The sequence below is a fragment of the Epinephelus moara genome, chromosome 12 (assembly GCF_006386435.1).
Source record: "Epinephelus moara isolate mb chromosome 12, YSFRI_EMoa_1.0, whole genome shotgun sequence".
NCBI lineage: Eukaryota > Metazoa > Chordata > Actinopteri > Perciformes > Serranidae > Epinephelus > Epinephelus moara.
Window position 1 is genome coordinate 15752449 of NC_065517.1, and position 16665 is coordinate 15769113.

Sequence of the window (16665 nt, forward strand, 5' to 3'; positions counted from 1 at the left end):
AACGATTAGTCGACTAATCGATGACTATTTTAGTAGTCGACTAATCAAGTCTTTTTTCAAAGAAAAGTACTATAAAAGTACCCCAAAATACTCTTATTGCAGCTTCTTACACACTCTCCCATGACAATGAACTAAAACCCTTTGGCGTGAGTACGAAACAAGACATTAGATGACATAATTTTGGGGTTTGGGAAAGGCAGACCAACATTTTTCAACATTTTAACATATTTTTCGATAAAATGATTAGTCGACTAATCGAAGAAGTAATGGACAGATTAGTCGACAATGAAAATAATCGTTAGTTGCATCCCTAATATATATGTGCTGCTGGATAAAATTTGTGGCAATGTGACCAAAAATATTCAACACCCATCCAATCTGAATTTAACGCAATTCAACTTTTTGAGGCCCTTTATTAAGAATTCTTAATTTAAGACATTCTAAGACTTTTTATGGACCTGTAGGTGAATACGTCTGTTCATGACAGATTTATTTCTATGGTCATTCACTCCAGGTGCGCTACTGCAAGGGTTTACACTGTGTACGTACAGTGCTACATGTAGCTACATGCTAACATCAGGGAAACATATTATCTTAGTTGCAGATGCTAATTTTTTTTCTGAACTTCTGATTATATTCCTGTTGAAACGTGTCTAGTTGTGTTCAGAAGCTTTTAATAGTGAGTCTTCGTAACAGAAAGTGCCGCTTTTATCTGTTACAGCCATTCCCTTGCTGCAATGGCGGGGGGACTTAGAGAACGCTGACCAATAAGAGCAGCCTGGACTTTTCAAAACGGCGGCTTCAAGAGACAGGTGCTAAAACTAAGTGTCTCAGAGGACAGATACAGGTGTTCCTGCACAGACAGTATGAGTAAAATAAAGTGGTTTTTGAACATTAACACATGTGGATATTCTCTGGTGGGAACCTGAATACAAATCTGAGCCTAATAATGAGCATAACAGGTCTTCTTTAAGTAACAAAAGATTGTTCCTTGGTCGTGGTACAACTACTTTAACAGCCAGATGCTGTGAAATTTTCTTGTCATTGTTTCTTATAGCTACAGGGTTACATGTAGACAAAAAAACTCTAATGTTTGTACCCTTCCTGTCAGTTTCCTATCCTGCTGCAGGCTGACAGACACATTATCAGTGATATCAGGTGACGAAAACCTCAACGTTAACATCACCAGCTGGAATTTTACCAAACTTCCTACTGTCTGTCTAAAGTAGGTCCATAAGACACCTGAGAATATAGCCTCTGCTTTGGTTTTCTGGTGACAGGATTTTCACTTTAATCTGGGTTGTTCTAAGGGATGAGGGAAGCAGCTGGGACACTCATCCCCGCCATCACCAGATTACTCTGTCAGACACAACTAAAGGAGATTGGGATTAGTTTTCATCACAATCAAGCATCATCACTGTTGTTCATTATAATCATTGCAGGATAAGGGTTTGGCTGGAGGATGGAAACCTCCTCTTATAATGAATAATAGCAACTGTATAATGCAGATCGTCACAGCAAGGATTTGTTGATTCTTGCTCACTGTAATTAGAATTTTACGCATCACAATCACTTCATGAAAACATTACTTGAGGTATTTATTATGTTTATAGTGATTATATACTTTCTATTTATTGTTTTTTTCATTGATTTCTTCCCATCTTCCCTTAGTCATTTGCTTGTTCCTTTTGTTTACTCAACACTCCTCTTTGCTTTCTGACTCCTGCCTTTCATTCCTCAAACTTTTAGTTCCCTTTTTATTTAATTCATTTATTAATTCTATTTGAAATTAAACAGATAAATAGGTTGATTTCTTGTATACAAAAACAGTACACTATATACATTATTATACAGTACTAGTGTATACATTTCTGTCTCCCCATTTTCTTTTAAAATGTCAAATTCCTCCCCTTGCTTTTCAATTAATTTCCTCAATCAATCGTTACTTCTTCCATACTTCTTTCAGGTTTTTCCCCTTCTTTTCACACACAATATCTTCCTTCATGCACCACTTCCTTTCCTGTTTCTCTGGCTTTCTGTCTTTCTTCTTGCTGCCTGTCCTTTCTCTGTCCTTCCCTCCTTGAAGCACTTAGCTTTGATTAACAGGAGGAACTGAAAGTGTTTTATTTTGTTCATCTCTCCGTACATTGTTTACTTCCTACCTACCTTTCTACCGTCCTTCCTTTCTTCCCGTTCCTCAGTGGATGAGGTTACAGGCTGCGGTTGTTAAAAGCCTGACAGTAACGGCGCATGCAGCCAGTACCAGCTGTACTTTTACTGATCACATTTTCATCAAAGGCTCGGGCCTGTGAGTCAGAGCAAGACTACACCCGAACGGCAGAGCGGCAGAGTGACAGAGTGACGCCTCTGTACAGTACCTGCTCCTCCTGTCTGTCTCAAACACCTCTCGTCACTCTTTGACTCCCTATCAATCATCCTCCTTGAACCAAAAACTTCTTGTTTCCAAAATTCAGCTTGGAAACAAAACTGCCAAATAGTGTTCAGCTGACTGCTGACAGTATATGAGATCAAGGATGGTAAGATGATAAACCTCAACCTCTCTGACTTCAAGCCGTCAACAGCAAGGTGGCAGGGCTGTCACAGGGAAGGAATTTCCCCTTTGGTGATTGAGGCTGGCTCAACAGCCTTTTATGCAGTATTGCAGCCACTTCTTTGTGTATTTTGCAAATTACTGATTTTAGTGCGTTGTAAAAAAGCTTTATCATTAGGCTATTATTAGGTATATTGTTCATTTTTAAATTACATAGATGACATATTTGACACAAATTAAATACTTGTTTATCCCTAAATGCTGAAGACAGAGGGGCAATGAGGTGCAATATAAGGGGCGCAGCGTTTTTTCAGCTGAGACGCTTTGGTTATGTCTGGTTGCTATGATACAGAATATAAGCGGAAGTAAAAGTTACGGCACAATAAAAGCGTACCTGCTCTGGATGAAGTGAAGGCTGTAGCACATATGGAAAGAAGATACACCCACTGGTCTGTATGAGCTCTGTATTAATTTCTCCTCCATTGATGTTGTTATTCAGCAATGTGATAGTTGGTCTTTGTGGTATTTGTCCTGCCCCTCCTCTGCTGTGATGGCTGGGTTATAAGAGACAGTGATGAGTGGCTGCAGTATTGTTTTTTTTAAAGACTTTTTTTTTTTGGGGGGATTTTTGCCTTGGACAGATTAAGTGTGAAAAAGGGTGAGAGAGAGGGGATGACAAGCAACAAATGGGCTCAGGCTAGAATTGAACACATGGCTGCTACGGCAAGAACAATGCCTTTGTACATGGGATGCCCGATCCCCAACCACTGAGCTACTGGGTGCCCCAGCTGCAGCATTTTACCCAAAGCTGAATATTTGAATAGTTGTTGTGGTGGTTGTATGCCTTCACTTGTGGTTGGCTTATCAATAGCGCGGTATTGCAATATTGAGTTTATCGCAAAAGCCTTAAAAGGTGGCTAATTTCAGATACTGTGCAAGCACTGAAAGTTGCTTAACTGTAGGTTGAAGTAAGAGATTAAGAAGTTTAAAATTTTAGTTGAAGTAAAATTGACAACATCGATTTCACTGAAAGCACTTAAAATGTTAGTTTAATAATAAACAGAAAGCTAAACGGCACTTATCAGGCACAGTTTAACTGTTTACAGTGCTTATGTACAAACTGCTTTAACTTGTACTTGAAATTTAAATTTCATATGCTCTAAGTATTTTACACTTAACTTTTTTTTGGCTGTGAAACTTCATTTCAAGTCCTTTCGGTGCTTCAACTTCAACTGAAACTTCAGATCCCTTGAGAGCTTCACTTTAAAACTGTAAGACATTTTTGGCCTGTTTACAGTTTCTGCACCTGCAAGTTTCTGTGTATGAGCACAGCCTGACATTTACTTTGTTGTTTTTCTTGAAGAAGCTGCACTTTATTCATCATTTAACTACTAAATATCTCTGCATTAAATTCCAAATAGATTCACAGTTAATTGAAATCCCTCAGGTCTCAAAGATGTCTCTACAACTCATTTCAATATTTCATTAATTCAATTTAGGCAATGTAATAGAAAACAAATATGTATATAATACAGTACATAATGTACTTCTAATGTCTATATATAAGTACATAAAATAAAACTAACAAATGTTCAACACAGAGAGGACAGTACTTGTCAAGGCAGACACCATAATGTTGTCCAAGGGAGTTTCATGTTTAACTGGCAGTCTTTCATTAGGGAGTACTCTGAGTGGGCCTGGTGTTGACATTGTCTCCCAACTCTAATGAATCCATTTTCATTTCAGACAGCAACACCACAGAATGCAGAAGAAGTCAAGGGGCTGAATAGTTTCTAAGGTCACATCTGATCTTTTTTTTTTTATCACTCTTTCTATTCAGCTGACAGCCTCCCTCTCTCTCTGCTCTGTGGTCTCGTTGGGTTTGCGGGTTGAACATCTTCTCAGGAGGTCAGGTACAGTCTCATCTAATAGATACTCCAAATGGGGAGTTACATAATGCCTGACCGGTGTTCAATTAGTCCATTTATAATATAAAAACATCAGTCAGCAGAATGTACCTGCAGTACAGCTCCACTTTATCTGCGAGAGCTTTTATCTGGAGTGGATTTCCAAAAGCACTGGTTTTACAGGTTGTGGAGTGTGGCATGTGAAAGAGGGAAAGTGGACAGCTCATCTGGAAATGCAAAAAATTGATTTTACTGCATCGACTGGATGTGTAAAGTCTGGTTTACCTGTCAAGGACTAGTTTCACAAGATTATATAACACCAATAAATAATAACAACATAGTAGGGCTGGGCGATACGACCAAAATCTCATATCACGATATAAGTCATTTCATATTCCGATAACGATACATATCACAATATAGCACATTTTAATCCAATGAATAAAAAGTTGCAGGCAAACATTTGCCTATAATTGGTCGACTACAAACATGACGTATCACCTGAAACATGTAAGTAGCTACATGCCCATTAGCACAATCATTACTGCTTTGCCGACAGCGTCATTAACAGACGGCTTGCTCAGTGTGTGACGTGACAGCGTCATTAACAGACGGCTTGCTCAGTGTGTGACGTGCACTTGTAGATAAAATATAGGCCTATATTAATGAAGGTTCATACTTGTAGATAAAATATAGGCCTATATTAATGAAGGTTCATTAGTACGGTTTGTATTTCACCTTGAACTCAAACCATTGTGTTGCCCCGCCCAAAATATATCATTTAATAATGAAATTAATATCGTAAACATGCAGGCGAGTAGTTGACTAATGGCCCTAAAACTATTGGTTGACGAGGAAAATTCTTAGTCGAGAGCAGCCCTACAAAAATGTAAAATAAACTGAACATCTTTGGGTTGTTGGACTGCTGGTTGATCAAAACAAACAATTTGAAGATGTAACTTTGTGCTTTAAAAAATTTATAAGGACATTTATCATTTGTCTTGATATTTAATAGACTCAATGACACATAGTTGAACGATACTCATCTGACTAAATAATGAAAAAATGTTAGTTCCAGCCTTGTTTTGTGGACTATATTGCTATTTTAAAGTGGATTTAATTAGAAGTTGTGGTGTTAAAAAAAGCGAAGAGGATGAGGCTATATATACGGGTCTGTGTTTCAGGGTTCTGCCAGTCAAAGCTCAATCAGCACAGTGTATCTCCTTATCTTTCACTGTTGTTTGTTCTTTTACCCCTAACAGCCCGTTGAGCACTACCCAGCTGTCTTTTAGCCATTCAGAGGCACACCACCGGCAACACTCAGTCAACTTGTCCATCAACAGCCTTCAGTCCTTGGAGGCCACCCATCAGCCATCCATCTACCTCCTCCATCCTTCAGGGCACCCTGACCTGCAGCTGAAGGAGAGTGGCCTCTCATGGCTCTGATGAAATACAGGAGGAAGTCTTGAGCTGATTGACTCTCATAATAAAAAAGAAATGGAGCTGCGAGTGACTGCTGAGAGGGGATGAGGGCTCACAGTTGCCCTCCACTGTTTCACACTTGTCATGCAGTTCAGATGATCTCCACGCAGCTTTTGTTATGACTGTGTATGTCAAATGCAGATCACAGTGGGAAGCTCAGGGATGTTCTTCCAAGCACTTACATACAAGTTTTTTTTTTTTTTTTTTGCTTTTAGCTGAACTTCAGCTTTTTATTTTGAAATTGTTTTGAGGCATTTCATCTTGTGTTGTTTTATAAATTCTTCACTGTTCACTTGTTTTGTAACTTGTTTTTAGGCATGTGCTTGGCTGGTTGAGCAAACAAATCTTAATTGGAACTTCCTCACATGGCTGACGATAAAGCAGCCAGAGCCAATGATTCTTCATACTGATCTCACTGATAATTCGTTAAAGACATTTTCCAAACAAAATTACTCTCTAGTCCCAGCTCTGATTTGCTCCAAGATTTGCTGTTTTTCTATTTATTTCTCTTTTTGGGGTTTTATACTTTTTGTTATACAAAATAAGAAATTTAAAGAGAAAACTTTGGGTTTGAGGAAATTTTGATTTGAAATATCATATTTTTTCACAATTTTCTCACATTTTTAGACCAAATTCTTTAATAAAGCCTGCAAATAACTGCCAGCTTAACCATCCATCCATCCATTTTCAACCATTTAGCCAAGCCCAGGTCACAGGGGCAGCAGGCTATGCAAAGTACTCCAGATTCCCCTCTCCCCAGCAATGCTTTCCAGCTCCTCCTGGGGGATGCCGGGGCATTCCCAGGCCAGATGAGACTATATAATCTCTCCAGGGTGTTCTGGGTCTGCCCCAGGGCTTCCTACCAGTGGGACATGCCCAGAAAACCTCTACTGGGTAGAGCCCAGGAGGCATCCTGATCAGATGCCCGACCAACCTCAACTGGCCCCTTTTGGACGTGAAGGAGCAGCATCTCTACTCCGAGCTCCCTCTGGATATCCGAGCTCTTTACCCTCTCTAAGGCTGAGCCCAGCCACCCTACAGAGGAGACTCATAAAGTACTGTTTAGGCTTCAAAGTATTGTTGAGAGACGCACACATTTAGAGGATTAATCTCTATGATTTGTGCTATATTGTCTCTCACTTTGGAATTTGCTTTGAGAAATGAACAGATTTAGGACTGCCTCCTGACAGTCGAACATTTAAATCATCAGTCAAAGACCCCTCAGTCGGCTAAGATTTTTGGACCCCAGTAATTGTCAGTGTGCGGTGTACTTCTGGGGACGTTTCAGTCCCCAGAATAAGCTGCAGAATGAGCACTCCTTGCTTTAACGCTGCTCTCCGGTCCAGGCAACTGTGGACCCAGAACCAGGATAATTCTGAGTGAGATGGAGGCAGCTGCCCAGAAGACGAGAGGCTTTGCCCGGTCAGGCTCTGAGATAACGTTATCTTCTACCTCCTGCTCAGAGGTGGTGAGGTTACAGCTAACAGCAACTTAATACAATTCAGTCTTTTGTTCAGGCTTTTGTTTGATATAGTTTTGGCACATTTGCAATCCGTCGTTAGCATAGTTAGTCTGCATTAGCTTGGAGGGCCAACTTGGCTTGTTTACTATATTATGTGACCGTCATTGTCACTTTCAATGTCCTTTTAAATATCAATCCTTTTAAATACCAAACTTTTCATGGGGAAAAAAGGAGCAAGTAGCCAAATCTGAATGGACTGACATAACTCAAATTTGGGTACAGCCATTGTTATTATTGCCAAATTTAAGCCATAGTCCTAACATCCAGCACTTGACCAATAAGAAGTAATGTTTCCCCAGATTTTCTGTGTGTGTTGAAGCGCTGACATGTTCATTGAGGTTGGAAATAGGTTTTGCTACCAGAGAACTCCCAGCCTGACTCCTGCCTGCACTATCTCCCCCTGTTAATAAACGAGCACTTAGCCTCACAAGTCCAGTTTGCTCACCGCTACGATGATGGTGTAGATTAGGACAGTGTGTAGACCTGTGTACGTGTATTAAAGTGCAGATTACAGCTGAGGTGTCAACAGCAGTGCAGATAAAAGTGACTCAGAGTGAAATCCCTCTTGTGACAGAAACAAAACTCCGAAGATCTTTCGGTTTTCAGGTACCAGGTTTCGGGGGAGTGTTCTTTGGTGGGGTCTTATCATACATTAAGGAGACTGAGGCGTGTAATTAAAAGACAGAAAGAAGAGAGGATATTAAGGAAAAGTGAGTTGAACGCAAAATCCCTACATTGGCGGAGTGGAACACGATCTGAGTGTAATACCCTGCTGATGTCATTTTCACAGCCTCTAAGTCACTAAGCAGATTCACATGCACATAGACACAGCGGGACTGGCACGATGAGTAAAGTGAGAAGCCCCGTGGAATCTCTCTGCTCTCATTTTTCTGAATAAAGCAAGTCTGGAACAGTAATCTGACTCTTCAGAACAGAGTCTTCCCCCTTAGGCCGATGGAGAACCACCTTTCTTTTTCTTTTACGACCCAAAAAAGGAAGTCTTTTCTAAGTAAAACTGTAAAACAATGGCAGTTTTCTATATCTGAGGCACCTTGTAGGCAACCTTCATTTTACCAATGTTCTTGCCAACATGCAAGGACATTCCTATGGGAAAACAAAAGAACCCGATACTATCTCTTTAGTTTGACACATAGATTAACAGTGCTGTATCCTTTACCTATGCTCAGCCACCACATAAAATAGGAACAACATTACAGGCCATTTTCCAGCCATCTTCGACTCATCAAATGTGTGATTGGTATCGAACTAGAAGAGAAAGAGAGACCCATACTCGGAAAGAGTACTCCCTAATGGGATACATTTATCTGTACCAGCTATTAAAGGGGATATTACTAAAGATTTTGAGCATATAAAGCACCCATTCAATCTCTAAATCTCCACAATCAATCATCTGCCCTGTACCATCTGTTTCATCGCTCAGCCAACAGGCGGCAAGATTCCCTCCTCAAAGTCTCGTTCACTGCAGAGGTGGCATGAGAAAACACTACAGGGAGCTTCACTTTGTTTCTTACCTCTTTCCCAGACAGGTAGTAGGCGGACAGCAGACCTCCAACAAACCGGATGTTCACCTCAAACACAGACACTTCAGCATTCTGCAGCGGGGACAAAGGAAAGACATATGAGACAATAAACACTTGAAGAAGTACAACTCATGAATACACATTTCTCCACCTACAAACAGTGAATTAGGAAAGCAAAAGCTCAATACAGAATTGTTCCCGGGTCCCGTTTCACTTCAGGGAGGATCAGACTGAGGTGGACTTTCCACAGTTCAGACAAGTTATTTTTGGATTGAATGAGCCAACAGTTGGTACTGAAAACATTTAACTCTCTGCTGGTTTAAAAGTGAGTGTGCTATGACTGAGTAAGATGATGAGACATTGCAGTGCTCTGAGGAAGTGGTTTATCTAGCAACAATCACAGCAATATGCACATGTGCATTCTGCATGCATTTAGGGTGTGCTGAGCAGCGGATACCTGCGCTGTATGAGTAGTTTCTAGGGCTGAGATGATATGCTTATTTCCTGATTTGATACTATCTCAATTCTTGGGTGCTGATTCAGTATATGTTGTAATTTTGTAGAAATGCAATTCAGAAAGTAATTTTTGTTTATTTTTTGACACTAGATCATGGGAGAAGAGTTGCATCATACACTGTCTGTACATCATGAGACATATTCTAAAAACAATGGAGGTTGCATATCAGTATTTCTGACTTTTATTTCTGTAACATCATATACAGCATAGAAAAGTGGTAAATAAATAAGTAATTTTCTTATGGTCTTATATCAAAAATTTTTGTCCAGTGAAGCACTTTGTGACCTTGCTCTGTGAAAGGTGCTCTATTAAATAAACTCACTTAATCACCTACTAAAATGTATGTTACATGTAAAATAGAATGAATAAAAATATATACTTTATTTTTTATTAATCTTGAAGTGCTGCATTTAGCTGTCCCTGCTCATCAGGCTAATGTAGTGTTTGCCACACAGTGATTTAACATTAGTGGCTGCCACAATATCAACAGTGACGGCTTATTGATTTTCTTTTGTTTTTTAGTATCTAAAATGAATAAAATCTGATTCCATGTGGAGCTAAATGAAGCGCATTGATCTTCTCAGTCTCTTGACTTGCTCTCGCTTTCTGTTTATCAGACTACAAATCAAAAGAAGAACTAGCTGGCTAGTTAACTAGCTCATGCTTCCTGCTGCTAGGAGACCATTTGCTGGGGGGAGAGTGGGTGAAAGCTCCAGACACGGCAGGTGGGGTTCACAGCGAGCTGGATCTGGACTGTAATGGCAGCAACAGATTTTGCTGATCCGGCGAGGAGAGTGCACTGGGTTGCCTGAATTCAAGTTGCTATTTGAGCAGTTAATAAAAGGCCGTGTCCTCAGATTGTCCACCATTTTCTACTTTCTCAGTTTAGTTTTGCTTCTCTTGAAACTGATATGATGTCACAATATTTGTATATTATCATGATAAAAGCAGCAACTTCTTTCCACCTCTGCATTTAAATTATTTACTCAGGAATTAAAAAAAAAAAAAAGAAAAACCATCAGTGTCAGCAGTTTTTAACAGTTGCCCTGCCTTCTGGGTGTCTTGGTTATTATCAAAACATAAAATAATGTCAAACAGCTTTGTTTTTTTTAGCCACGCTAGTGGTGTAGATGAAAAGATGACGATCTTGGTTGGTCCACCATTTTGGGTCCTGTCTGAAATATCTGAAGTGAATAGCGTGCAAGTCAAACCAAACTCTGGTTTCGCCAACACACGACGCCAGGCATCTCGGCAAATCCTGGTTTAGAAGTTTACATGAAATCCATATTCACTCAATTTCCAGAGTATGCTGGGGGTGAAACTGGATACTAACTCCTTGAACAGAAAACAGCCCGACTGCTTTGATCTTTTTGATCAGCGTACAACTGAAAATGACACCTAACGAGACAAACCCAAAAAGAAGCATTAGCAGAAACAATATCGGCAAGAGAGACATTGTGTACGAAGTTGTTGGACGTTGGTGAATGCTGCAATTTCCAGTGTTTGCCAAGCACCATCATCAGGTCAGATTTTTAATTTGTCCAATACTTTTTTGGTTTATGGCTAAATATTCATACTTTGTGTTTTATGCTAGTTAGTAAATGCTAGCATGTAAAAAAAGCTACACTAAAATGGTGAGCACAGTAAACATTAAAGTTGCTAAAAATCAGCATATTGGCATTGTCGTTGTGAGCACATTGGCATACTGACATTAGCATTTAGCTTAAAGCACCTATGTGCCTTCAGAGCTGCTGGTGTTGCTGTAGATATTGAAAGATGTATGTGCCAGATTTTGCAGGTTTTGAAAAAGTTTTTCAAAAAGTCCACTGATAAAATATAGGCCCTTTTGTTGGACACTGTTATTCCTATCTGTGTGGAGGAGTGAATGGCTTCATATTCCCTCTTCACTTAAAAAAGAAATCCTTCGCCACCAAACATTGCCTTAAATGGCAGTGATAAAGTGTGCTGCATCTAAAAATACAATGCCTCTATTTCAAGACAGTTTTTGGCAGAGGGAATGGGACAAATAATGACAAAAAATGTAAGTTTGTAAAGCCATTTGTCTCAGCAGCAGAACAATGGAGCCTCATCTCTCCCTCTCGCTCTCTCTCTCTCTCTCTCTCTCTCTGCGTCTTTATGAGCAGATTCCTGACTCAGATGAAGTTTTTGTGCTTGACTGACAGCTCTCATAAGTCACTGCTGTCAACCAGAGATAGGACAATAGACTTCGTCCTGTGGAAAAACAAATTATATGCAAGACAAAATGTGTCCTGTCATCCCCCCCCTCCCAAGTCTGAATGACTGATTGAGTAGCTAGATTGTGTAGCTAATTCTTCCTAATTAAAATTGAATTATTTCCTCCACAACACACAGGCAGCTGAAATGCTTCCTACTACCTGCTGTCTATGTGCAGTTCAGTTCAGTTCGGTAAATGAGACAGAAGAGTGAAACAGAAATGTTTCGTACTTCTGAGCAAACAGTCGCAGCAGATTTCCTGCAGTATCTTGTGTGACTGCCTTTACCGGCCATCACTGCTTTAAACTGTTGGACAATGACCCCCTGAGTCAGCAGTTAGTCGACGTTATCTCATTCCTGCAAGAGGGCCTGACGAAGTTGGCAGAGAAAGAGTCAAGTCTCCTGATGTTGCAACATTAAATCCATTACAAAGCGCACAGGAAACTGACTAAGCATAGCCTTTTCCTAGCAGAGAGCTAATTAAGGACTACAGCGAGATGAATCGATGAGATAATGGCCCGAGTAGATGGAAGTATATCTTATGATCTTCTTTTTTTTTGGGTGATTGGCTGGTTGTTAAGCGTCACTGGACAACTTGTATTTGCTGGTCTTTGAGTTAAAACCGTAAACAGAAAAAAACAACTATATAGTTATATCATTACACCTATAGTTTTGTCATTACAGGAAATATCGAGTTTCCTTTTTCCTGACACACTCTTAGCTTATGATTCTAAGTTGCGTTTCAGAGTGTTTGAGGTCTGACACAGGAAGTCTCAGGAGTGCTATAAACCCTGTACTCCTGCTCTTTTCCTTTAAATAGATTTAAAAGTGTTGTTTAGCTGCTTGTGTAGAAATAAATGGCAGTGAGACCTGTGTGGCTCCTGCAGTGGGACTCTGAGTGAGGTGTTGGAGCTACAGTCATATTTTGTCTGGTTTTATTTGAAGGAAAAACACTTTTTCAGTCACTGCACGTAGAAGAATAGAGAGTTATGCTGAAGTCATGCTAGTAACTGTTTATATCAGTAACTAGAGGTGCAGACAGAGATTTGGTTGCATCAAATAAGAAGGGGACATGTACTCTGTCAGGCTTCAGTCAACACAAGGCAGTAACACTAGTGTTAGCAGCTAATGCTACTTCTAATTGGCCCCAAGTTGTCCTAGTTACAGAAGCAACGTGCTGTTTTTTAAAGAGGCATGATTAAAAACTACAAACTACAGAGGGATGACACTGACCCACAAAGTGCCATACTGTCAACAACAGTCAGCAGCATTTTAATGAAAAATTCCTCCTCCATCAGGACTGGCTAAAAAGCCATTCAGTGTATCACTGCCTAGTGCCTTCTTTGGGTCGACAGATTGTGGATTTTTAAAGGCCAATATAATAGTGACAGTTTGGAGCAGGGAAAAGCTGATAGCTGACAAATCTTAAAATCCATCTCAAAGTACTAAATACCTCAATAAATCCATAAAACTGGAACTTAACATGAATCTCAAGGTAACTGATGAATAAATCTGGAACAAAACATCAAACTAACCTTACAAAATGTAGATGGGGCATTTTTTTATTGAGCCATTACTTTTGCTTAAAGCCTAAGAATCTACAAAATGATATAGCCTTGACTTTGTGTATGGAGCTTTCATACAACGTGATGATCAGAAATGGGCAGTAATTCTAGGCCAACTTGTATTTGTAATATGTATTTCAATTACTTCTGAGTATTTTGTAACTGTTCTTTGACCGGGCTGAAAAAATTCATATGTAATATGTAACAAGATATTTAGAGGAGTCATTTTGTGTTTTCAAAATACTCAAAATATATATGTATTATTATTTATTTATTTATTTTACGATTATTTTTTGGGGCTTTTGCCTTTAATTGATAGGACAGATATTAAGCGTGAAGGGGAGGGAGGGATCGACACACAGCGGGGCCCGCAAGCCAGAATCGAACCCACAGCCGCTGCAGCAAAGACTTTGTACATGGGGCACCTGCTCTACCCACTGAGTCAACAGGCGCCCCATACTCCAAATACTTTTGCCATGATACCGAACACATTAAAAAACAAGATCAGGTCAAAACCTAGTATAAAGTTGGACTTAAAAGAAATGCTATAGGGTCTTTAATTTGAAACAAGAGCTTTTAATTGAAATGAAATGGAGTAATCACACAGCAGAAGGGACCGTCTTTCTTTGGAGCTGTACCCACTGATCAAGCCAACTTTTCTTCAGCTCAGGTTGGGGATGTACGTCCCTGTATGACTGGTGGAGGCTGTGCATTCATCGGCCACTATCGGAGCCAAGTTCCACCGATAATGATAAGTAATTTTCTGGGGCATGTTTGATTCATTTGAAATTTAAAAAGTTTGTCTTAATTATTCTAGTAACAATTTCATTATTAAAAAAAAATCAAATCCTAAATGCTGAATCAAACTGGCTAAGAATCACGGTGTATTTCACCCATACTAGTTACAAAACTATATTTTTCTATCACCAAAAGCTACAGCTGCAATGTCTTTGTACACATGTGAGAAAACAAACTGCTGCTACAGAACCATAAAATATTGCATATTGAAAATCACTGGCTGCATTTCCCCTGACTCATGTGGCACTGCCTGAGTTCACAAGTGCAGGATCTATGCAATTAGATTCACTCCAATATAGTAAAATATACCTTAATGGCTGCACAATTTACTTTCTTTCCTCTCCTGAGATCGTCTTTAATTCCTGTGTGAACCAATCGGTATGTAGCAAGCAGGTTTGTTGTGGCATGAAAAGGTAAAAACCATTAGTCTATACCCCCACAGTTCCACAGGAAAAAATGTTTAGACAGCACAAACAGGAGCACAAAAATACAGCACAACTGTTTCTTTCTTTTACCGGCCACTGCTGTCATATCACTGTGTGTTGATGTGTGTGTGAGAGACGATACAAAGCAATCAGGTCCTGTGTACTTTTGCTTAGGGACAGTTGTATTGTGGCAGACATGTTGCATAAAGACATCAAGTATATCTGCATTCTCTGCTTTCTCCATCTGTTACTCCACGTCTTCTTGGCAAAGTGTCCAGAGACAAACACTCCTGGCTACTGTCATCACTTCTGTATTCATAAGTCTCAGCAAATCTCCCTTTGTTTGTTTAACAAACCTTTGTCTTTCTCCGTCTCTTTTTAAATCCCCTTTCTCTGTCTCTAAATCGCTTTAAAGGCTCCTATAGGCTCCGGGGTAATGGCAGCATTTTTAAGTTTTAAGTCTCCTTGGAGACTGTATAGTTTAAGACTTACTTTTCTGGATCATTTAACTTGATTCTCAGAAGTTTATTGTTGATCTTAACATAATATCAGTCCCTGTTCTGTCATTTATCATGCTGTCAGATGTGATAACATCTTATTTCTCTATGTCAGTGATACTCGAGTTGCAGGCTATGAGCCAAATCTGGCCCTTGATAGGGTGCTGGGTGGTACCTTGACCATTTTCTAATTCATAATGAAGATAAATTGAATCACATTGGCAATTTTCTGTACTTTGAATGTAAATAAGGTGCCAGAGTGCACAAAGACATCAAACTAAAGCTTTAAAAAAGTGCCAGAGGCTAAGGTCTGGCTTAGCTCCAAATGTCCTCAAATCCTACAAACACCCCTGCGTACACCTGAAGTATGTGTGGCTGCTGCAACTGGATTTACCTTGATTATCCATTTTATCTGATAAATAATATTAATGTTTGTTTATTATCTGGCCCCTGGCCTCCTGTCATTTTACAAAAGTGGCACCCAGGCAAAGCAAGCTGAGTGTCCCTTGTCTACGTAATCTTTCAGACAAACTTCCCAAGTACATCAGGAGAAATGTCTCCATCTATTTTTAGAAAATCTTTATCAATACTTCAGTAACATTAGCAAACCTAAACAGATTCAAATCATCCCTTCCCATTGTGGTTTCACAATAACAGCCCTTCCATTAAAAAGCACTTATTCTAAAGAGAAAGTGTGGAGTACTGGAGGTGAGCTTTACCTCTCAACATTATGCTACTGCAGCAGACGAACAAAGCAGATCAGAAAACAATGGGCCTCCCGCTGCGTCATTGCCGCTTGAGTGACGGGACGACTGCTGAGTAATGATGTAAATAAGGCAGCATTATGCACGGGGGATTGCTGTGACACTGAAAATTCAGGTGTGGCAAGCCTCGACGTGGGAATAGGCATCCGGTTTTGCATAGAGTACAGTAAGGGAGGTTAAAACTGATGTGAAAGTATATTTCATGACAGTGCTTGATGTTTATATCATGTTGGACCGGATGTATTCTTAGGTGTGGTGATATCTGTAAACCACATTTGCAGTCAGGGCTGCACAAAAGCATTGTTTCTCCCTAATGATGAGCTCTTAACAGGGATATTATAATGAGGATCCTGCTACAATCAAAGCAGACATCAAAGGGAAGGGGTGAAGCGTGTGTGTCTCGCATATCTATATATTTCTGTCATTAAGCTCACGAGCAAAAGTCCATAAGTGCTTCAGAAATGAGCACTGAGAAACATACACTCCTACTATACTTACAATGAGCAGGGCTCAACAATAAGGATTGCCCGATTGCCCGGGGCAAGTAAAACTCACGGTCGGGCATGTAAACTAACAACCCACTTGCCCGATCGGGCAAGTTGCTAAAAATAGTAAAAGTTAACAACTAATTGATAAAATAAATGTATTTTAAAACGTGCTCCTTCTGCTCTAATGCAGCGGTCTCTCTGCCTGAAGTCACAGGCACAGCTGTGTAACAATGTCCTGCCCACAGCCCCCATTGATATTATTTTGCACGACGGACGCTTCATATAATAACATAACAATATACTATTTATGGTGTTATGCCATCGTGTCATTTCTGTCTCTACATGGTCACGCGTTAACAATTCTCCTCTGCTC

General features: G+C 39.8%; 1 protein-coding gene across 1 annotated transcript in view; it reads right to left on the bottom strand.

Moving 5' to 3' along the window:
- man1a1 (mannosidase, alpha, class 1A, member 1) overlaps positions 1 to 16665 on the bottom strand; it is a 201485-nt gene that overhangs the window by 92670 nt on the left and 92150 nt on the right. The window contains exon 4 of the mRNA XM_050057907.1: positions 8995 to 9075. Within this exon, the coding sequence (XP_049913864.1) occupies positions 8995 to 9075 (81 nt within the window). The remainder of the gene's footprint in view (positions 1 to 8994; positions 9076 to 16665) is intronic.